The sequence below is a fragment of the Ruditapes philippinarum genome, unplaced genomic scaffold, assembly GCF_026571515.1.
Source record: "Ruditapes philippinarum isolate M1 unplaced genomic scaffold, ASM2657151v2 ctg9285_1_1_1_1, whole genome shotgun sequence".
In the NCBI taxonomy this organism is placed as follows: Eukaryota; Metazoa; Mollusca; class Bivalvia; order Venerida; family Veneridae; genus Ruditapes; species Ruditapes philippinarum.
The window spans coordinates 1-23,888 of record NW_026854165.1 but is presented as its reverse complement, the minus strand read 5'-3'; the positions used below and the strand labels follow the sequence as shown (position 1 = coordinate 23,888).

At 34.1% G+C, this 23,888-nt stretch overlaps 1 protein-coding gene across 1 annotated transcript; it reads right to left on the bottom strand.

Annotated features, from left to right (window-relative positions):
• Positions 1–388: 388 nt before the first annotated feature.
• LOC132739231 (centrosomal protein of 135 kDa-like) lies at positions 389–18,500 on the bottom strand (the record flags this gene model as incomplete). The annotated part of the gene is made up of 14 exons (XM_060726896.1): positions 389–448; positions 893–1,037; positions 5,824–5,928; positions 6,501–6,703; positions 7,096–7,305; positions 10,836–11,021; positions 11,413–11,523; positions 12,096–12,264; positions 12,653–12,708; positions 15,493–15,763; positions 16,313–16,542; positions 17,091–17,109; positions 17,251–17,276; positions 18,435–18,500. Coding segments are annotated over 14 exons (1,857 nt in total), but the record flags the coding sequence as incomplete, so codon positions are not given.
• Between the last annotated feature and the right edge of the window lie 5,388 nt (positions 18,501–23,888).

Sequence of the window (23,888 nt, the reverse complement as noted above, 5' to 3'; positions counted from 1 at the left end):
AAACGTTCTATGTACGTACTTGGTCCCTTTTATAAAAAGGCCACAACATATAAAAATCATTTCGGCACTTCTGGTAAATAACAAAAAATAGCTTTCACTTGATGTTGACAGTTGAATGTCACAATGCAATTTCATTCATTCTTTTATTATTAAGTAAAGACAGTGTTTGCATGCAATCTTTCAAAAAATATTTTTTTACTTTTATTCTCTCGCAAAAACAATTTGTATGAATTTACAAAAACTATTTTCGAAAAACAAACTTTTCACAGTTCTTTTTTGTTCATAAATAAAGAATGTTATATAAATTGTTCTATAAGTTATACAAAGTAGATCGGAGTTGTAACTTTTAGTTGCAGTGTCGGGATCCTCTAGGGAGTAGCCACTGCGGTCAGGTGATCGACGACGGGAAGAACTTAGATACGATGTTTCTGGCTACGGCTCCTGAATTCTGAAAGGAATTTATGTTATTTAGTAAACTATCATCATGGAGAAATATTTTAATGATCAGATGTTGAAATATTTAATAGAAATCTTCCAAATTTATTTCATACTATAGAAGTCACTAACATCAAATTTACACAGATCATGCATAAAGCTACTGGTTTAATATTATGTTGTAAATACATTTGTTCTTAAAACAGTTGATAAATAGCTAAATATACATTTTCTACATTCTATGACATAATTTTATTATTTTTGTTTAAGTAATTATCTTAAAATATGCAATCTTTGCCAATTTGAATGACCAAATAAGCATGGGAATATGAAATATTTATATTTTTACAGAGACTGAACTATCATACACATGTTCAATATACAAAATCAATGACTTATAGATTAGATTGAATATATTTAGTATTCTATATATATAAAATTTTATATAATGGACTACCTGGGTAGGACTTTCGTGAGCGAGACCTTTTGGAGACCTGAATGGGACTTGTTGACCTGTATACCTGCTGGTGCTGCTCGTGTAGTCCATAGTAGGGGTCGGTGGTACGAGCCCATGTCGTCTCAATTCCTGCACTGCCCGCTCCCTGTAACATACACATGTGTTATTATAAAATACTTAATATCAAGTATCAAATAAATTATACTAATTAGATACAAATGTTGATATCATCTTATCATGGAGTTTCAATTCTATTCTTAAAACCTTAATTTTCTTCATGAATACAAAGCTAATTGCATCAAAGATAATGTCGTAATGTCTTAACACTGTTTTAAATTTATAAATGTTGAATCAAATAAATAGTATTATAAGAAGTTTAACATGATGATGGTCGTAAAAAGACAATATTATAACTGAATGCAATTCTAAAAACATTATCAGACAATACTGCCCAACAAAACCCTAAAATTGTCTGGCTATTCTGTCAAAACATGCCAAGAGGTTTCTTGTTACATTATAAAAACTTCTTAAAATGGAAAGCGAAAATTCACATGCAGTTGATTTACGTTCCATTCAAAAAACTCTAACATTATTTCAATTTTTTTTTATTGTTTTCATTCACCAATTAGGACATACATGTACAAGCAAGGTAATATTGTCTGTATATAAGATATATAAAACCCATCAACCCTATTCTTATTGTCAAAATATATATATCCTGCCACAGTATGATGTTAGAGTAGATATACATGTATGTTAGTTTACAATTATACAATTTACCACATCACCATTTACTACAGCATATAAATGTATTTGAAAAAAATATTTAAAGGGAACCATGCATTTCTTCTTATGCTTTATCAAGATAAAATAATTATTCCAAAACATTACATTATAAAAATCTGTGAGCTGATTAATTGAATTGATCAAGTAAATTTACATGTCTTGTTCCATTTTAATCCTTGATAATGGCTGTGTGTTGTCACTCAGGTATATACTTATAAATGTATCTATTCAATTACTTTAAAGCAAATATCATAATGTAGTTCTGAAATGATCATTTTTTAAACTCTTGCTTAGTTGCTTAACTAATCTGTTACCATTTCATTGTCTAAGAGCAAGTGTCATGACTGTATGATATGAACTTTTGTACACTTAAAACAAAAATTTCAATGTTTATATAAAATAAACCCTTGTATTATGTAATATATAGAGGATATTGAATGAGTGTAGTTTAATAATAAATTTATTAAACGAGTTGAATAAAATCATATTATGCGAGCCTCTGGCGAGCATAATATTGTTTTATTCAACGAGTTTAATAAATTTAGTATTGAACTACACGAATATAATATTCTATTTATCACATCTAAAATATGAGAACAGTAAACTGTTGAAAAGAGTAATTTTTCAATGACGCGCCTATAGTGTAACGCTAGCAATAGCGCGCTTCAATGCTATGTATATATATAGCGCAAATGACGTCACGTCAAAGTGTTATTACACTAGTGTAATATCGTTTTTATAAAATGGCTTTATTACACTCCTGCGCCGCGTATTATGTGATAATACCTTTTTATAGGGGGAATAACCTTATATGATATATTATTACATGTTTGTTTGAAATAAACAATTGTATGATATAACTTTTTATGAAATAAAACCTTGTATGATAAATTTGTATAATATAAACCTCTGTATGATATGTCTACATTAAAATAAACCCTTATATGGCATATAAAAAGTTGTATTAATAAACCCTTGTATGATATAAACCCTTGTATGATATAAAGATTTGTATGATATAAACTCTTGTATGATATAAACCCTTGTATGATATAAACCCTTGTATGATATAAAGATTTGTATGATATAAACTCTTGTATGATATAAACCCTTGTATGATATAAACCCTTGTATGATATAAACCCTTGTATGATATAAACCCTTGTATGATATAAACTCTTGTATGATATAAACCCTTGTATGATATAAAGACTTGTATGATATAAACAGTGTATAGGCAGCACATGCATGCAGACACGAAGCAGGACTATAATATTATACCAGGTAATCAGTGTTCCTCATACTCTCATATGAAGTATCAAATAGATAATTATTCCTCTCCCTCTGTCTAAAACATAAATAACAAACCCCAACAATTTATAAATATATATCTCTGTAGTAAATAAATCCAGCTGGCGTACAATATCCATTGCTTAGATGTACTACAGTTCATCGCATATTTATTTAAGTGAACCTTGAATTCATTCTCTGAAAATGTTGTCTTACTGACTTTCTTTATTTATTTATGAGAAACTATTTAATTCAGATAAGAATCACAGACAAAAATGTTAAACCATATAAACCACATCCTTTATTGAAGAACAGGATGCAAATCTCTAATCATATGAACAAAGAATTGTCTATTGCCAGAATAAAAAAAACCTATCACCCCCTAAACAATTTTTTCAAAATGATATTTTCCCAAATTTTTCTTCTATTAAATACAAGAAAAAAAACCAAAATGAGTCAGCTTAAACCACGCTTGCCAAATCTCAAAAGAAATATTGAACACTACGTCCTGACATTGCTGTAGATGCACTCATTGCACTATTAACAACAATTTTGGTGAAAAAAAAAATAGTTTTTACTATGTACAAAACTCAGCATGTCATATGACCAAGTAAACTAGAACTCCGCGAGTCGGATGTGTCGCCTTGTGAACAATGTAGTTTAGGGGAAATGGCCAGGACAAAAATGAAATAACAAAGGGCAATAAGTGCAGAGCAGCAGTTTCTGTACACTGCACTTCTTATCAATAAGATCTATCATTCTATGATGTTTCAAGTCTATAGCTTTCATACTTGAGGAGAAATGACCAGGACAAAAATAAAGTAAGAAAATCAACAAAGGGCAATAACTCAAAAATAAGAAATGCAGAGTATCAGTTCTTATGCACTGCACTTCTTTTTAATGAGAACTATCATCCTATGATGTTTCAAGTCCATAACTTTTATACTTTCGGAGAAATGGCCTGGACAAAAATTAAGTATGAAAATTAACAAAGGGCCATAACTCAAAAATTAAGAAATGCAGAGTACCGATTCTTGTGCACCGCACTTCTTAATAATGAGATCTATCATCCTATGAAGTGTCAAGTCCATAGCTTTTATACTTAAGGAGAAATGGCCCGGACAAAAATAAAGTATGAAAATTAACCCATTTAACTTCATGAGCATTTTGTGAAAAATGGCTGTTTTCATTTGAAAAGTCTCCCGTTACAAGTTCAAATTGCTATAATACTATAAAAACTGCTTCAACACTAATCAAACTTGGCACAAATGTTGACTGGACCATTGCCCTTGCAACAACATGCTCAGGCTTAAATTTTCTGTTACCATGGCAACGAGGGGACATCTCAAAATTGCCAAAAATCACTATTTTGCGTTGATTTTTTCCATCAAAATTGATTTCAAAGTGCTGCAACTTCTCAATGGATTGATATAGAGTCATATGCTTTTCAGCGTTGGTTACACGTTACCTTATGATCAATCTGGGGTCATTTACAGCCTCTCACATGTCTAAAATTTTCTTGGCGATGAGGGGGACTCCGCCCCCTTCAAACCCCCCAAACAGAAGGGGGCACATCCCCCTTCTGGCAACCCCCTGATGTATCTTTTGGTTGGGGGGCCGCGCCGTAAAAGAGGTCACTTTTTTTAACAACATTTCTCAAACAAAAACAAGTGTTTGGGGCCTAAATAAGGCATTTTTTCATCATTTGAGACAACAAAAAGTGGGGGGGGGGGGGGGGTGAAAAAGGCGTTAAAAGGCGTGTATATGAAGTAATGGGTTAACAAAGGGCAATAACTCAAAAATTAGGAAGTGCAGAGTACTGGTTCTTGTGCACTGCACTTCTTAATAATGAGATCTATCATCCTATGAAGTTTCTAGTCCATGGCTTTTTTAGTTGAAGAGAAATGGCCCGGACAAAATTAAAGTATGAAAATTAACAAAGGGCAATAACTCAAAAATTAGGTAGTGCAGAGTACTGGTTCTTGTGCACTGCACTTCTTAATAATGAGATCTATCATCCTATGAAGTTTCAAGTCCATAGCTTTTTTAGTTGAAGAGAAATGGCCCGGACAAAATTAAAGTATGAAAATTAACAAAGGGCAATAACTCAAAAAATAAGAACTGCAGAGTACCGGTACTTGTGCACTGCACTTCGGGTTATTGAAAGAAGCATGCATACCAAGTTTGAAGTCAATCAGACTTATAGTGACTGAGTTATGCTCCGGACAAGCTTTAGGGGACGCCGACCCCGACAACGACACAGACGCCGCCGCCGACACCGCCGACAAAAGTAACCCCTATATGTCACCTTTTCAAGGCGACACAAAAACTGCTTTTGAAACCCTCTGATCAATTGGGTATAACACTCCAAAATCTAATTATGATGATGGGTTGAGTATGTTAATATGTGAAATACATATATGTGATAAGAACTACAGAATGATGTACATGACTCAATTCTCCATGATGGCTTTCGATAACAAGATAACCAAGGCTATCTTTTCTAAAATGATTAATTAAGAACAAAATTAACTTTCCTTATGTCAAAATTTACCAGAGTTTTTTTAGTTTCATTATATAATGAAATATTTATTAAATATAAACCCTTGTATGATACAATATTTTAACTGATTATATAAGCATGAAATTCACTGCCATTTCAACTTCACATTTTACAAATGCAAGAGTGTTATGAAAAAAAAAATGTCTAAATCAATGAAACGAAAAGCAAAATAACCCTCAAAACATAATGTACACAATTATTACAAATGTTTAAATGATTTCACAGCAAAACAGGAAAGCTCAGCAAAGGTAACACTGGGATATATTCTTATAAATAAAGTGGTTGTATTTACCTCTCAAATTTCTCGCTGGTCAACTGTCTACGGAGTCTCTCTACATCACCTTCTAGTTCTACATTACGTGTACGTAAAGAGGCAATCTCTCGGCTCTGACTTTGGCTGTAATATAAATAAATTAAACATTAAATCAAGCCACTCTGTCATTTATAATTACATTTTCATCAACTTGATAAAATTATTTATTTCAAATATAAGCTAAAAGAAGACCTGCTGAAGAAGAAGTTACTATTAGGAGTGTTACGTTCATCCGTTTAAACGTGTTAGGTCAATTATTTGCCAAAAAACGGTTAGAAATTTCAATAACCAGTAACAAGTTTAGTTTCAGTCCAACAGCTGAAGAAATTTTAGATTGGTTTTAAACATCACTTTTGTTTCTTTATGACAAGATATGACATTTTGTTTGTATTGCAATTGAATTTTTTCCAGATGCATGCTATATTTTGTGTATGGTATGTTCCTAACGGATAATAGTTACTCCATAATCAGATATGTTTTGTAATTGTTGTTGAGCAAAATTATCAAAATACAAACAAAATGAGCTATCTACTCATAAAAAGCAAAGGTAATGTTTAAAATCTAAAAATAGTATTGCCGTTAAACATTTAACCTACAAAAACTTCTGAAATTACAAGATTTGATGACATTCTCTATTCAGAAACAACTTAACTTACATTTTACTCTCATTCAATGACAGTCTATCTTTCAGCATCTGTATCTCAGCACTATGTTCCTGTGTTTGTAGTTGTGACTGGAACTCTTTCTCTCTATTGTTCTGTAGCAGACCCTCCAGGTTCTTGTTGGATTGGCGCTCAGAGGTCAGCTGACTGCGGTATAACTCACATTCCTGGGCAATATCTTCTGACTGGCTTTGAAGCTGTAAGGGCAATAAACAATGTAAACTTTCAAATAATGAACTATCATTAATATAAATGGAATAAAAGCCCAGAAAATGATAAGATGACAAAATCCTAACAAAATGCACAATGCACTTGATGAAAAACACTCTAAAAGTTTGAAAAAATGATTGAAGTTCCTTGAAAAATGTAGATAGGAAGAGTTATGCACAGAAGAAATTTCTTATATTCAGTCATTTTCTCACCAATTTTCGCTACTCTAATAGCCATTAGAAAATCTGGTTGATAGAACTAAATCAATAGCATATGGTATTCCAAACCAGACAATAAGACATCACAAACAAACCTATTCTTTAAAATGTTATGTCTTTAAAAGCAGAAAATTATAACAACCAATTAATTACAAACAAACCTGTTCTTTATCAATGGTAAGAGCCGTCAACTGTCTCTGTAGAGATTCTTTAGTTCCCTCAAGTCTTGAGCAGAGCTCACGTACAGCTGTCAGGTCATTGAGAAGTGTGTTCTTATCATCGTCCGTCTGTCTGAGGTTATCCTCCAAGTTGGCCACACAGCGGATCAGATTGGATACTTGCAGCTCATAGGCCTGCTCAGCATTAAGATGCTGAAGATTGGAATATAAAAGAAAAAATATTAATTTCAAACATTTATGAAATAAAAACAAGAGGGCCATGATGGCCCTGAGGTCGCTCACCTGTATATAGCCCCCCCCCCCCCCCCCCCCCGGCCAATTTTTACCCAAGGGCTTTTATTTGAACAGACTTGGTAGACACCCATAAGAAGATGTTTCATGCTAAACATCTAAGTTCTAGCTCATTGGGTTTTTTAAAAGAAGATTTTTTAAGTTTTTTCTATACACATATAGTTAAAAATAATGACACCCCTGGGCAGGACCAGTTTTGACCCCCGGGCTTTTATTTGAACAAACTTTGTAGATATTTACTTAAAGATGTTTCATGCTTAATATCTAAACTCTAGCTCTTTGGGTTTTTTTCAAAGAAGATTTTTAAGTTTTTGCTATACACATATAAGGAAAATCAATGACCCCCCGGGGCAGGGCCAGTTTTGACCCCAGGGCTTTTATTTGAACATACTTGGTAGACACCCATTAGAACATGTTTCATGCTAAATATCTTAGCTCTAGCTCTTTGGGTTATTTAAAAGAAGATTTTTTAAGTTTTTACTATATGCATATAGGGAAAATCAATGACCCCCTGGGGCGGGGCCAATTTTGACCCCAGGGCTTTTATTTGAACAAACTTGGTAGACATTCACTAGAAGATGTTTCATGTCAAATATCTAAGCTCTAGCTCTTACGGTTCTTTAAAAGAAGATTTTTTAAGTTTTTACTATATGCATATACAGTACGCTCAGCGCGGCTTTTTCAAAACCCGCGTGACCCCGCGGATGAGGTTTACCGCGGACGAAAATTTGCTCAGATATTGTCCGCGTGACCCCGCTGACAGAAAATTTTCACCACCGCGGACATAAATCGGCGGCTGAAACCGTTTCCCCCGCGGAACGCAGTGGTAAATTGCGGAGGAACGCGGCGGTCAAACACCGGTCAACGCAGTGGAAACCTTAAATTTTAAAAATTAATTACTGTATTTAAACATCAGTATATGTACGTACATGTACTGATACATGTACTGTACATATACATGTAACTTTATGTAAAATTTGTTTGTTTTCTTTCTTTTTTGTTGTAATAAAAATACATGTACAAATGCAGTGTTTTTCTTGTTCTTCTTCTTGTTATTGTGTTGGGTAATGTATAATATGTATTCGACATCAAGATAAATCATTGTCGTCGCAACTTCATGGTAGTGAGAAACTTGAAGTCAAATAATGAAAAATTCGGCATATGACATTTATGGAAAAGATACTACAACAATTTATATGCCAGCTTTTGTTTCTTATTTAAAAACTTTGAAAACGTAACCCTCAACAATTTTATTCAGGCAATATTCCAGGACGTCTCTTTCAATTGTCAGATGCGTTTTACTGTTTCTGTTTATTTGCACGTTGATCATAAAGTCTTATATTTTATTTGGAACATTAAAAGAAAGCGTTTATTTCACCAAAATATACATTAAATGATATTCTTGATTTATCTAATTACAGGTGTGAGCGTAATGTATATGTTTTGAAGTTTGTATCAACTGTTGTTTTAGTAGTTTGTTTGCTTGTTCTTTTTTATTTTTTTATAATTTTTTTTTTTGCAGAATTTTGTTAAACTTGTATTCACACTCATCGACCTCTTACAGGACATGTACTGTAGCGTCAGTCATCATTGAGAAATCAGCACAAATGTCCTTTTTTTACTAAGTATCATATTTATGGCTCCCATATAGTTTAACAGCAATAATACTTATAGAACCACAAGGAATGAACAAGTAAAGATGACAGTGATAAATGACAATTTCAGTTGTAAAAATATTGGTATGTGGACGAATAGTTTTGTGGGCGTTTATAACAAAAATATCAAAAACAACAACAAAAACAGGTACAGCTGTAATTATTTTTATTTCAAATTCCGTTCAAATAATTTAACGTATAATAACATTTAAGGAGACCATTGTGGTTAATTTTCAAGTCATTGTGTAAAAAAGATGACGTTAAAAAATAATAAAACGTCTATTTTTTGGAGGTTTATTTATACTGACCAACTGACCATGGCGTTCCCCCGCGGGAAACGGGTGACTGATTTTATCAATAAATGAAGAACGGTCGTCAGAATTTTGTCCGCGGTGGAAACAACTGAACACCGGGGATCGCGGGGAAATTAGGCTTCTCATCGCGGACGAACCCCCGCGTTTGTCCGCGATAAAAAAAAATCGTCCGCGGTGGTATCGCGGAAAAAGCAAAACCCGCGGTGAGCGTACTGTAGGGAAAATCAATGATCCCCCGGGGCGGGGCCAATTTTGACCCCAGGGCTTTTATTTGAACAAACTTGGCAGACACTCACTAGAAGATGTTTCATGCCAAATATCTTAGTTCTAGCTCTTTGGGTTCTTTAAAAGAAGATTTTTTAAGTTTTTACTATATGCATATAGGGAAAATCTATGACCCCCTGGGGCAGGGCCAATTTTGACCCCAGGGCTTTTATTTGAACAAACTTGGTAGACACTCATTAGAACATGTTTCATGCTAAATATCTTAGCTCTAGCTCTTTGGGTTCTTTAAAAGAAGATTTTTTAAGTTTTTACTATATGCATATAGGGAAAATCAATGACCCCCTGGGGCGGGGCCAATTTTGACCCCAGGGCTTTTATTTGAACAAACTTGGTAGACACTCACTAGAAGATGTTTCATGCCAAATATCTTAGCTCTAGCTCTTTGGGTTCTTTAAAAGAAGATTTTTTAAGTTTTTACTATATGCATATAGGGAAAATCAATGACCCCCTGGGGCTGGGCCAATTTTGACCCCAGGGCTTTTATTTGAACAAACTTGATAGACACTCACTAGAAGATGTTTCATGCCAATTATCTAAGCTCTAGCTCTTAGGGTTGTTTAAAAGAAGATATTTAAAGATTTTTCTTTCGGTTGCCATGACAACCAGAGTTCTGCATGGAATTAAATTCTTTGAACAATTTTTAAAGGTGACCACCAAAGGAACATTCCTATGAAGTTTAGATGAAATTGGCTCAGTGGTTTATGAGGAGATGTCATTTAAAGCAAAAGTTTACGGACGGACGGACGGACGGACTGACGCCGGACGAAAAGCGATCACAAAAGCTCACCCTGTCACTTTGTGACAGGTGAGCTAAAAATAAAATAATAATGAAGCAGAAAATTTGATCTACCGTAAGCTCATAAATCATCTTTTCATTCTCTAATAATTTGTACTAAGACTAGTTATAACTTTAACATGATTATTTTATCTCTAGTCCCATCATTGTTAATATGTACAACTTACACATTAACCACATACAAATGATTCTTTGAACTTGTGAAGATGAGTTAATATATTTATATATCATATTACATCATTTAAAAGTAATGCCTTCCAATGCTGCAATTCTTTATCCTGCATAAATTTTCAATGTCAGATAAAACATTCTTAAAGAGCACAGAAAACAATGCCCATTCCTGACTAAGATATAATAATAAGAAACATTTAGGAAACATACCTCCTGAATTTCTCTCTCATAGTTATCAACTTTGTCCTTGAGTCTTCTAAGTTCTGAGTCTTTGGTCATGATCTCAAGCCTCATGTTTGAGCCCTCGCTCTCCAACTGGTGGGTGGCAGTTTGATATTGTTCAGCCTCCGAGGACAGTGCTCGGTACTGGTCAAGTAAATCAGATCTTTCTTTCTCCTAAAACAAAATATAGTATCATTTAACAGCATTTCCTAATTAAAATAAATAATCACTTTTTTTTTTATAATTCCAAGTTTAATAATCAATTTAATCCTTTAAAAAGGAAGTTAATCACCCTCTTTTGTCTTAGTTTCTTTCAAATCAGATTTTGTCAAAACTTTATTCTACTTCCAGTTCACAATTCCATTTTTTCACAAGATTGAACATGGGTTCCTTCCAATTCTTATTTAAAAAAACTTATTGGAGTCATATACATATGCTTTACTATAGAGTTCTAAAGTAAAGTAAATTTACCAAAAGTACAAAGTTGTATTTTGCAAGATCTCCAGCTTTTACAAAAAATAAACCGTCTCGCATATATAGAGAAGTATATGTAAAGTAACTTTACCTTAGAAGCTAGAACATCTTCAATACTCCTAACTTCCAGGATATATTGTTGAACTTGTTGTTTAAGTCCTTCTTTGTCCTCTAGAGCTTCCTGTAACTCCTGGTTGATTTTCTGTACAAAATATTACATTCAGTACATTAAATATGTCACTTTTAAAGATACTTCCCATCTTAAATTCATAATACTGCTGGCATAGCTTGTTTTGTTGATAAAATGGTGTTGTAAAATGCCATCTCCCCATACAATGTAATTGTAAATCATAAGCACACAGACCTAAATACTTACAAACATGTATCAAATAATAAGAGAAGGCAAGACACTTTAGAGTATTAGTAGCTTTCAAACAAAATGTTGTGTTATCATTACTCTCCATGCTAAATATCTTAAATATCTTTCATTTTAGACAAAAGCATTTTATATAAAGAAAAAAATTCAAAATATGTTTGACTGAAGTGAACAGTGCAGACCATGATCACACATAAGTTTCCTCAAGCAGACTATGAGTTAATGCTATGCCACTTCTAATATCTTCTTTAAATGATATCAAAAGCTGTATGCCTTATCATTTGGAAAATAAGATTTTTGAGTTGACTCAGTTGCATTACATTTTACTTATACATTGCCATCAGTTTTTATATATCTATATCTTTGAATATAATTATCATCATCATTATTATATTCACCTGGTTTTCTCTTGTCATAACAGCAAGATCATCTTGTAGACGTCTATTCTCTCTCATGGCGACCTCTTTACCTCGACTATTCTCATTCAGATCATCAGAGGTACTGTCTAGCTGCCGTTTCAATGACTTCAATTCTCTATCCTTCATGTTGATGTTATCATTAGCATGGCTATAAAATAATTAAATGTCAATTTAAAGTTCATTCTCAACCATAACATGCATATGTAAATATATCATAGATGAGGTCATGTTTATCTTCTCTTTCTCTGAATTTTTTATATCAAAGTGGACTAGCTTAACCTGCTGATTTTGTGAAATGAAACTATTCTGCTTTGAATTAAACAAGATTAATATAACCATTTAGTAATTTAACTAATATTTCAAAATATTGAGACATACAATCATTATTTTTCTGTGCACAGAATCCCCCAATTACATGAAATATTGTGATTTTTCCCCTATCATAGGTCTTGATGAACTTGAGAATATACATGTGTATGAAAACAGTATGATTTACGAAATCACAAAACACACAAAATAAACACAAAAATATTTACCCTAACTGAGCATCAATTTCACTAATTCTGACCTTCAAATCACTGATCAGTTTCTCCTGAAATGGTAAATTATAATTCTTATAATTCTTCACCAAAAACTAAAAATTGAAGAGTAAAATTAGTGGAGACAAAGAATTTTTTTTTCGACAATCATGCATTCATCTTTTCTTCTGCAATAACTTAAAATCATAGAAATATGTATCTAGATCATTCTGACTGATTGCTAAAAACAAATTGTATGTGTTACTTTATCATAGTGATCAAAGTATAGAAAGGAAGATAAATAACAAATTCTATAGTCCCAAAGATGAACCAATACCAGCACTTTATCTTCAAGTACTCAACTCTGATCAATTAAAAAAAGATTGCTGTGCAATGCCAATTTTGACAGAAAGCTTTATTTTTTTCCACAGACCTCTAAAAAGACTACAACAAGATGGCCATGATGGCCCTGAAGTCGCTCACCTGTATATAGCGCCCCACCCGCCCCCCAGCAGGGCCAATTTTAACCCAAGGGCTTTTATTTGAACAAACTTGGTAGACACCCATAATAAGATGTTTCATGCTAAACATCTAAGCTCTAGCTCATTGGGTTTTTTAAAGTTTTTACTATACACATATAGTTAACAAGCATTTGATAGTATTGCGGGCAATACAGTAGTCCCCTACCGGTCCCTCAAAAAGTTCTTTAATTGTCATACACTCCTGTGTATTGCCATTTATAATGAATTTGAGGATGAAGTCTGTATTTGAAAATATCAACCACAAAACATAATAAAATAAGTTTGTCTATAAGGAAATTATGTTTATACAACCTTGTCATATTATTACGATGTGGGATTTTAAAGTAAATCCTATAAGGAATGAAGAAGTTGGAGTGAAAATACCAGTTTCTCGAAAAAAATCTAAGTTCAAGGGGACATAATTCTGGAAATAGTCTTGCTAGAGTATTTAACCTTCTCAAAAATGTCGAGTGATAATAAGAAACATATATATGAAGTTTGAAGTAGATACATTAGGAAATAAAGAAGTTATTTAAAAAAGACAACATTTTTTCCCCTAAAAAATCTAAGTTCAAGGGAGGTAATACTGATATTTTTTGTGCTAGAGTTATAAACCTTGTCACATATGATGTTGTTGATGACCAGAAACTTATATTTAAAGTTTGAAGTAAACACCTTAAGAAATAAAGAACATATAGTGAAAAAGCTGAAAAATTTAAATCAGAAATCTTGAAATTCAGGCTATTTGTTGCCATAGCAACCAGAATTTTCAACATAGGAAGAAAAGAAAAAGATGTGCATAATCTCCAGACTGTCATCTACCCATATTTCAAGTTTCATAAAAATATTTTCAGTACTTTTTGAGTTATCACTGGATCCAGTTTATGTGTTAAATTTGCCATATTTTCAGACTATTTGTTGCCATAGCAACCAGAATTTTCAACATAGGAAGAAAAAATAAAGACGTGCATAATGTCCATACTGCCATCTATCCATATATCAAGTTTCATAAAAATATTTTCAGTACTTTTTGCGTTATCGCGGGATCCAGTTTTGTGGACGGACGGACTGACGGACTGACAGACAGACGGACAGACAGACGGACAGACGGACGGAGGGTAAACCTAAAGTCCCCTCCGGTTAAACCGGTAGGGGACTAATAAATGACACCCCTGGGGCAGGGCCAGTTTTGACCCCAGAGCTTTTATTTGAACAAACTTTGTAGACACTTACTAGAAGATGTTTCATGCTTAATATCTAAACTCTAGCTATTTGGGTTTTTCAAAGAAGAGCTATACACATATAAGGAAAATCAATGACCCCCCAGGGCCAGGCCAATTTTGAACATACTTGGTAGACATCCATTAGAACATGTTTCATGCTAAATATCTTAGCTCTAGCTCTTTGAGTTCTTTAAAAGAAGATTTTTTAAGTTTTTACTATATGCATATAGGGAAAATCAATGACCCCCTGGGGCGGGGCCAATTTTGACCCCAGGGCTTTTATTTGAACAAACTTGGTAGACACTCACTAGAAGATGTTTCATGCCAAATATCTAAGCTCTAGCTCTTGCAGTTTTTTCAAAGAAGATTTTTAAGTTTTTGCTATACACATATAAGGAAAATCAATGACCCCCCCGGGCGGGGCCAATTTTGACCCCAAGGCTTTTATTTGAACATACTTGGTAGACACCCATTAGAACATGTTTTATGCTAAATATCTTAGCTCTAGCTCTTTGTGTTCTTTAAAAGAAGATTTTTTAAGTTTTTACTATATGCATATAGGGAAAATCAATGACCCCCTGGGACGGGGCCAATTTTGACCCCGGGGCTTTTATTTGAACAAACTTGGTAGACACTCATAAAGATGTTTCATGCCAAATATCTTAGCTCTAGCTCTTTGGGTTCTTTAAAAGAAGATTTTTTTAAGTTTTTACTATATGCATATAGGGAAAATCAATGACCCACTGGGGCGGGGCCAATTTTGACCCCAGGGCTTTTATTTGAACAAACTTGGTAGACACTCACTAGAAGATGTTTCATGCCAAATATCTTAGCTCTAGCTCTTACGGTTTTTTAAAAGAAGATATTTAAAGTTTTTTCTTTCGGTTGCCATGGCAACCAGATTTCTGCATGGAATTAAATTCTTTGAACAATTTTTAAAGGTGACCACTAAAGGAACATTCCTGTGAAGTTTGGATGAAATTGGCTTAGTGGTTTATGAGGAGATGTCATTTAAAGTAAAAGTTTACGGACGGACGTCGGACGAAAAGCGATCACAAAAGCTCACCCTGTCACTTTGTGACAGGTGAGCTAAAAAAACAAGAAATACACATACCTTGAGAAGTGTTTCTTCATTGAGGTTGGCAATTTTCTCTGTCTTTTCATCAACACTAATCTGAAGGTTATCCTTTTCCCTGTCCAGCTGACTTACAGTTCTTCTGATATCTGAATTCTCATCAGTAGAATGAGATAAAGTTCTCTGTAATTCGGCTATCCTATCCTCTAATCTAGCACACCTCTCCTCCTGGGCGGCTAACTCGCTCTCACGACGTGCCAGACGTTTCTGTGTGTCCTCCAAGCTTCTCTCTGTCTCCTCAGCCAACATCCTGGATTATAAACATGTGTCATAATTTACTATACATTACTGTATATCACACTAATATTAGTGTCATGTTAGAATGACGAGCCTATTTATATGTTGTTATGTTTGACTACATTAAAATGAGTTACATATATAAAAAACGTTATCGAAGAACCAGTTCAATTTCTTTATTAAGTGTTTACACAACATTATGTATTAGCTGTAAATTATCTTGGTACCCTTGTACATAACTCAATTTTTTTCAAGATAAATGTAAGGAGGCATTATGTTCAATAATCACCAGTATGTTTTGTTTGCAGGTGTTAAAATATGGAATTCTTACAAATATTGATATGTTGTTATATATGAGAAAGTTTAGCTTCTGTAGATGAATTTCCACACAACCCAGAGAAATATGTCAACATATCAATTAATAATGTTCTTCATATTATATTGCTTAATCTTGTATGAATCTTTTTAAAACCTGAATATGCATGGAAATTCAGTATGATTGACAAATTAAGTCTTATTAACACCAAGTAGCCTATTACAATAAATGAATATAGAAACCTACTTCATTTGAGTGGCTTTAGATTTATTCTGAGAGTTATCATCTTGGGTCTCGGTCAGTCTGCTAGCCATATCCTTGATCTGTTCCTCCAAACTACGAACATCTTCCTTCAGGGAGTTGACACGTACAATCAGCTCACCACGCTCATTCTCTGCCTGTGTTAGAGCACTCTCCAAGTCCTCGCCGCGCTGTTCCAACTTGGCCTTCTCTGACAGTGATACCTCTGTAGCAATCTGAAAACATAAAAGATATCAATATAATATATAAGTAGGAATCTTGAATTCTTACTGCATCATTCTGTTCAAAAGAGGTTATAAAAATAGATACAAAACAGAAATAATTGCATTATATACCGGTATTATTTTCTATGATTTTTATCAGTATTCCGAGATGGTTTGTTTGTTTTATTGGGTTTTACGTCACACCCACACAGTTCTGGTCATATCACATTGTTCCAGCTTTACTGGGGGAGGAAGCCTTTATTTGCCCTTCTGAATTTTAGGGAAACGGCACCTAGTAGAACCAAAGTTCTAAACTACTGTTTTGCCCTTTCCCCATGAAAGAATCCAAAGTCCTTGGGGGTTTTGAACCACAAGTGAGGGGGAAGGGTTTTAAGTCAACGCCTTAACCACTCACCACTATTCCCCCCTTCCGGAAATTTTTTACAAAAATTTTTTCAAATTTAAAAAAGTAAAAAAAATTTTAGTATCATCGATAATATTAAACCTTTTTAAATCTATGTACGAAATTTTTTTTAAAAAACATTTTTAAAAAAAAAAACCTTTAGTCTTTCTCTGAGACTTCACTTTCCCCGGGGTCATTCTACGAAGTTCAGACCGGCATCTTTCACGTTCATTCTCAAACACGACGTAACACAGCCTGGGAGCTAAACGAAGTTTTTTGGTTGATTTTGGAGACGTACTTTAGTTCACCCCTCTTACTTTGTGCCAAATTTCATCCTTGGGGTCTGATAAAGAATATGAATTTTTAATACACATTATTTCACTAAAGTCTGTGTGCATTAAATAAATGTTTTTAATTTTCAGAAACTAAGTGAACAATTAACAAAAAACCGGTGTAAGTTGTATATTTTTCAGATTTGAAATCAAAACAAACTACACATCACACTGTGCAAGAAAAAATTCCGATAAGGGCATACTGAGATTGTTTGTAATTCATAACTGTTCTATTAAGCATAAGAGATATTTAATGCTAAATTTAATGGATACTATCCAACACAGTCAACCCCTTTTTGTTATTTGATGCATCCTTACTTTGTTCAGTGAACAAACCCCAAAAACCGAAGTAGGGAAAATTTTTCAGGGAAATTTTTTTCTGTTTTTAAGGGCTTCCAGGGGGCCCATTTTTTTCCCAAAGATATTAAAATTGGACTTTAATACATGCATTAATGTTCGAATTTTAAATATAAAATATGAAAAAATTTGCTATTAACACATTACATTACCTCTTCATACTTTCTTTTAATTTTGGGGTCTCTCTCACCATTTAATTTCCCTTTCCCACATGGGTTGGTTTCTGTTTTTAAAAGAAAGATAACCCTAATTTTGGGGTGTGAAAAAACTATAAAATTACTTAAATATTTTTTTAAATCATTTTATTTAAAAAGGCAAGTGAGGGCTAAAAAAAAAACCCCTTTGCTTTAAAGGGGGAAAATAAAAAACCCATCTCAAAACATAGGGAAAACCCTTCAATTTTCCAAATAAAAAAAGAGTAAGTACAACTCGAAGGTGTTTCAAGTAATATCAGTCATGAATTTTTAAGATCAAGCACAAAAGGTTTTTAAGATAAAAAAATAGTTTTACTAAATCTTTCAATGAATTTTAGAGTGAAGTAACATTTCATCAATAAATCAAAGCCTCCATGAATTGATATTTTTGCTTAATTCCAGGAATCACTCCACCATTTACCACTTAGAAACTTTAAAACTATTCAGTATATTTACTTGGTTCATAAATTGCTACATGTGACTTATATAATTCAAATTTCAGAGGCTTTCTTAAACTATGTTGAATTCTCATTTAAATCAAGCTATGAGCCTGGTGTGAGCCCAGAAAAATTTCACAAAGTAAAGTAATATCTTACCTCTGCCATGTGACGTTCAAACTTGGACAAGTAGCTGTCTCATCTCATCTCTCTCCCGTCTCAGTTTCTCCACATCCTCTGTCATACCCTGTAAATATATATATATATATAATACAGTGAAACCTCGGATAAACATAACCATTGAATACAGCCCACATAGGTTAGACCCACTCTGTTTATACCAAAGTAAATCATTCAGTACAACGTCTACAAAGCAAGAACCTTTGTGAGACAAAGTTTTAGTTGTTGTTGAATTGTTGCCATAAATAGGTAAAGTTTTATGTGAAGTTTTACTTTTGGAAGAATTGATAATTAATTTTGTTGTATAGAGGTCACTGTTCTTCAGATGACCACTCTGCATAGGTTACACTGTAAAAGTGCACAATGATTGCTATATAAATTATTTATAATAAGCCCTATTATAGATTTGTCTGTTTATATAATTCTAATGTAAAATAATGATTTTTTTTTGGGGGGGGGGGGGCCTGTTAGCTTTTTTATTGAATTCATTAATAAATTATCAATATTTGTTGGTAGCCAACATCAAAATTCAATCTTTAATAAAGTTGGCTCATATGTCAATCATAAAAAAAAATCGCAACAACATATGTCAGTTCAATTTTCTACCTTTACAATGTAGTATCCTTTAATTTAATTCCTAAAGATCTATTTTGATTGAAGCATCAGCTTTATTGCCCATAAAAACCAAATGATTTCCCATCACTACATTTCAAATATATCATTCTCAACTTGAATTAATGAAACAGTTGTGCATCCTATCATTATATCACATTATTATCAAACCCTGGGCAGCTTTGTGTAGGTGTATTATGCACTTTACATATTGTGAATTCATGTTACATTGTACATTGTAGGCAAAACTTTTTATAAATTCAAATCAACTCGGACTATAATTGTGAACAAAACTAATCTGTCAGAAGTTCCCATAACCAGGGCTGTTTCAGAACAGTACATCTCATTTTTTCATATCCCAACATCTAAATATACACATTACATGATAAATAATATTCCTAGAAATTATACCAGCAGTTAAGCTTAACATAAGAAATTTAACTTAAAAATAAACTAGAAATGTGTCCATAGGACACGGGTGCCCCCACCGCAACACTGTTCTGTCAATCTTTTTACTAAGTCAAGGGGAATAACTCTACAAATACTGGATAAATCCACAAGCAAAACCCCAGGTGCAAATCTAAAATATGCTGAGCAACCTGCCCATAAGGTTTATTGACTATGTCAAATCCTTTTTGAGAAACTTGTGACACAAGTTGAAAATTGCAAAAATTTTCTAAGTGAAGGGCAATAACTCTAAAAATACTAAATAAATCCAGACGAAAATACCTGGTGCACAACTACACATGCTGATCAACATTCCTGTAAAGTTTCATGACTCTAGGTCAAATACTTTTTGAGTTATGTGCGACACAAGTTGAAAATTGCAAAATTTTACTAAGTCAAGGGCAATAACTCTAAAAATACTAAAAATATGCATATGAAAATACCCAGGTGCACAACTACACATTCTGATCAACATTCCTGTAAAGTTTCATGACTCTAGGTCAAATACTTTTTGAGTTACGTGCGACACAAGTTGAAAATTGCAAAATTTTACTAAGTCAAGGGCAATAACTCTGAAAATACTAAAAATATCCAGACGAAAATACCCAGGTGCACAACTACACATGCTGATCAACATTCCTGTAAAAGTTTCATGACTGTAGGTCAAAATACTTTTTGAGTTACATGCGACACAAAGTTGAAAATTGCAAAATTTTACTAAAGTCAAGGGGCAATAACTCTGAAAATACTAAAATATCCAGACGAAAATACCCAGGTGCACAACTACACATGCTGATCAACATTCCTGTAAAGTTTCATGACTCTAGGTCAAATACTTTTTGAGTTACTTGCGACACAAAAGTGAACGGACGGAAGGACGGACGGACGGACAAGGGTAAATCTAAATGCCCGCCACTAATGTGGGGGCACAAAAAAACAGCACATAATATTATTATACAAATCTACGAAATCACACAAATTAGAGAACTATTACTTTCAGCTAGTCACACTTATTTTGAGTACAAGAAAATAACAAGATATGTTTGTAAAACATGTATGCCCCCTATCAGCAGCCAATTAGTCATGTGATAAGGTTATTATGCATGACGTCTGACCCAGTGATCAAACAATTAATAAGGGTTATAAAGTATCTACTGGTCAAGACCTTGACCTTTGACCCCTTGACCCAAAACTCAATAGGGGTCATCTGCTGGTCACGACAATCATCATACAAGTCTGAAGTCCTAGGCCTAGACTTTTAGTAAATTGATCAGAAAACCGTTTTTACCTACAAGGTCAATGTGACCTTGACCTTTAAACCCTTGACCCCAAAATCAATAGGGTCATCTGCTGGTCATGACCAATCACCATGCCAAGTTTGAAGTTCTTAGGCCTAAGGGTTCTCTTTATTATTGATCGGAAACCGTATTTAACATACAAGGTCAATGTGACCTTGAAACCTTTGACCCCAAAATCAATAGGGGTCATCTGCTGGTCATGACCAATCACCATGCCAAGTTTTGAAGTTTCTAGGCCGAAAGCGTTCTTTAGTTATTGATCAGAAACCGTTTTTACTTACAAGGTCATTGTGACCTTGACCTTTGACCCTTGATCCCAAAAGTCAATAGGAGTAATCTGCTGGTCATGACAAATCACCATACCAAGTTTGAAGTTCCTAGGCCTAAGCGTTCTTGAGTTATTGATCAGAAACCGTTTTTACTTAAAAGGTCAATGTGACCTTGACCTTTGACCCCAAATCAATAGGGGTCATCTGCTGGTCATGACAATGCACCATGCCAAGTTTGAAGTTTCTAGGCCGAAGCGTTCTTTAGTTATTGATCAGAAAACCGTTTTTTACTTACAAGGTCATTGTGACCTTGACCTTTGACCCCTGATTCCCAAAATCAATAGGAGTAATCTGCTGGTCATGACCAAATCACCATACCAAGTTTGAAGTTTCCTAGGCCTAAGCGTTCTTGAGTTATTGATCAGAAACCGTTTTACTTAATTAGGTCAATGTGACCTTGACCTTTGACCCCTTCACCTAAAAACTCAATAGGGGTCATCTGCTGGTCATGACCAATCATCACACAAAGTTTGAAGTTCCTAGGCCTAAGCGTTTTTAGTTAATTGATCGGGAAACCGTTTTTTTACCTACAAGGTCAATGTGACCTTGACCTTTGACCCCTTGACCCCCAAAATCAATAGGTCATCTGCTGGTCATGACCAATCACCATAACCAAGTTTGAAGTTCCTAGGCATAAGGGTTCTTAAGTTATTGATCCGAAAAGCATTTTACCTACAAGGTCAATGTGACCTTGACCTTTGAACCCCTAGATCCCAAAATCAATAGGGGTCATCTACTGATCATGACCAATCACCATCTCAAGTTTGAAGTCCCTAGGCCTAAGGGTTCTTTCATTATTGATCGGAAACCGTTTTTACCTACAAGGTCAATGTGACCTTGACCTTTGACCCCATTAACGCCAAAATCATAGGGGTCATCTGATTGGTCATAACCAATCACATACCAAGTTTGAAGTTCCTAGGCCTAAGGGTTCTTTTGTTATTGATCAGAAACCGTTTTTAATTAAAAGGTCAATGTGACCTTGACCTTTGACCCTTGACCCCAAAATCCTATACGGGTCATCTACTGATCAAATGACCAATCACCATACCAAGTTTGAAGTTTCCTAGGCCTTAAGGTTCTGTAGTTATTGATCGGAAACCGTTTTTACGTACAAGGTCAATGTGACCTTGACCTTTGACCCCTTGACCCCAAAATCAATAGGGGCCATCTACTGATCATGACCAATCACCATACCAAGTTTAATGTTCCTAAGCCTTAAGGTTCTTTAGGATTGATCGGAAACCGTTTTACCTACAAGGTCAATGTGACCTTGACCTTTGACCCCTTGACCCCAAGATCAATAGGGGTCATCTACTGATCATGGACCAATCACCATACCAAGTTTGAAGTTCCTAGGCCTTAAGGTTCTTTAGTTATTGATCGGAAACCGTTTTTGCTTTTAAGGTCAATGTGAACCTTGACCTTTGACCCCTTGACCCCAAAATCAATAGGGGTCATCTACTGGTTATGACTAATCACCATACCAAGTTTGAAGTTCCTAAGGCCTTAAAGGTTCTTTAGTTATTGATCGGAAAACTGTTTTTGCTTTCAAGGTCAATGTGACCTTGACCTTTGACCCCTTGACTCCAAAATCAATAGGGGTCATCTACTGGTCATGACCAATCACCATACCAAGTTTGAAGTTCCTAGGCCTTAAGGTTCTTTAGTTATTGATCGGAAACCGTTTTTGCTTTCAAGGTCAATGTGACCTTGACCTTTGACCCCTTGACCCCAAAATCAATAGGGGTCATCTACTGGTCATGACCAATCACCATACCAAGTTTGAAGTTCCTAGGCCTAAGGGTTCTTTAGTTATCACTCGGAAACCATTTGGTCTACGGACCGACGGACCGACGGACCGACAAGTGCAAAGCAATATACCCCCTTTTTTTCAAAATGGGGGCATAATAATACAAACAACCACAAAGAATGTAAACATACAAAACATAAAACATGGTAAAATGTAACATACAAATCTAAACAAAAATTCTGGTGTAAAAAATGTAAGGTTTTTTTACACATCTAAAAATGCACAGCTAACTATAAAATAAAAACTGATAAATAAACCTGCCACCAAAGGCAAAGAGTTGTTCTAGATAATGCTAAGCTGCATTAATGCCCAGTTGTAAGGCAACATAGAAAATTAGTCACTTTGTTTCTCTTATACAGAAATTGAGTATTAATCTTTTCCCCCTTACTACCTTACACAAACATTACTTTTGTTATGACAGTTTCTAAATGGACTGGTACTTTGTTTCATAATTAAATTGCTCAATGAATCAAACCAGTCTTAAGAGTTTTAACACATGTAGATATGTACATTGTTATCCATTTCTAGGGGTTTCATTTTGTTTGAAAGAAGATGGGTAGTTTATTAAAGTAGGGCAGGCAAGTATCAGGCAGACCAAAATGTAAAAGAAATGACCAAAAGTACTAGTAGGCAGTGCTGCAAAGCATTTTGCAGGGTATTTTACCAGGCTTCCATAATGTAATTTTTGCATAATTTTATCATACACATGTTGCAGTGACAACATCATAACTCTATTCTTCATGAGACAATACTCACATGTGATCCACATGTATTTAATCAAAATTTCAACCATAACAGGCACCCTGTCATCAATTAACTTTTAACCAGTTGATTCTTGAATGTATAGGTGAGGAAAGTTTTTATATTATATTAACAGTTACAGACTTTAGTATTCAATCTGAATAAGAAACAACTCTAGACAAAGTGAAAGCAACAAAAAAGCTTTGTGTCAGTAG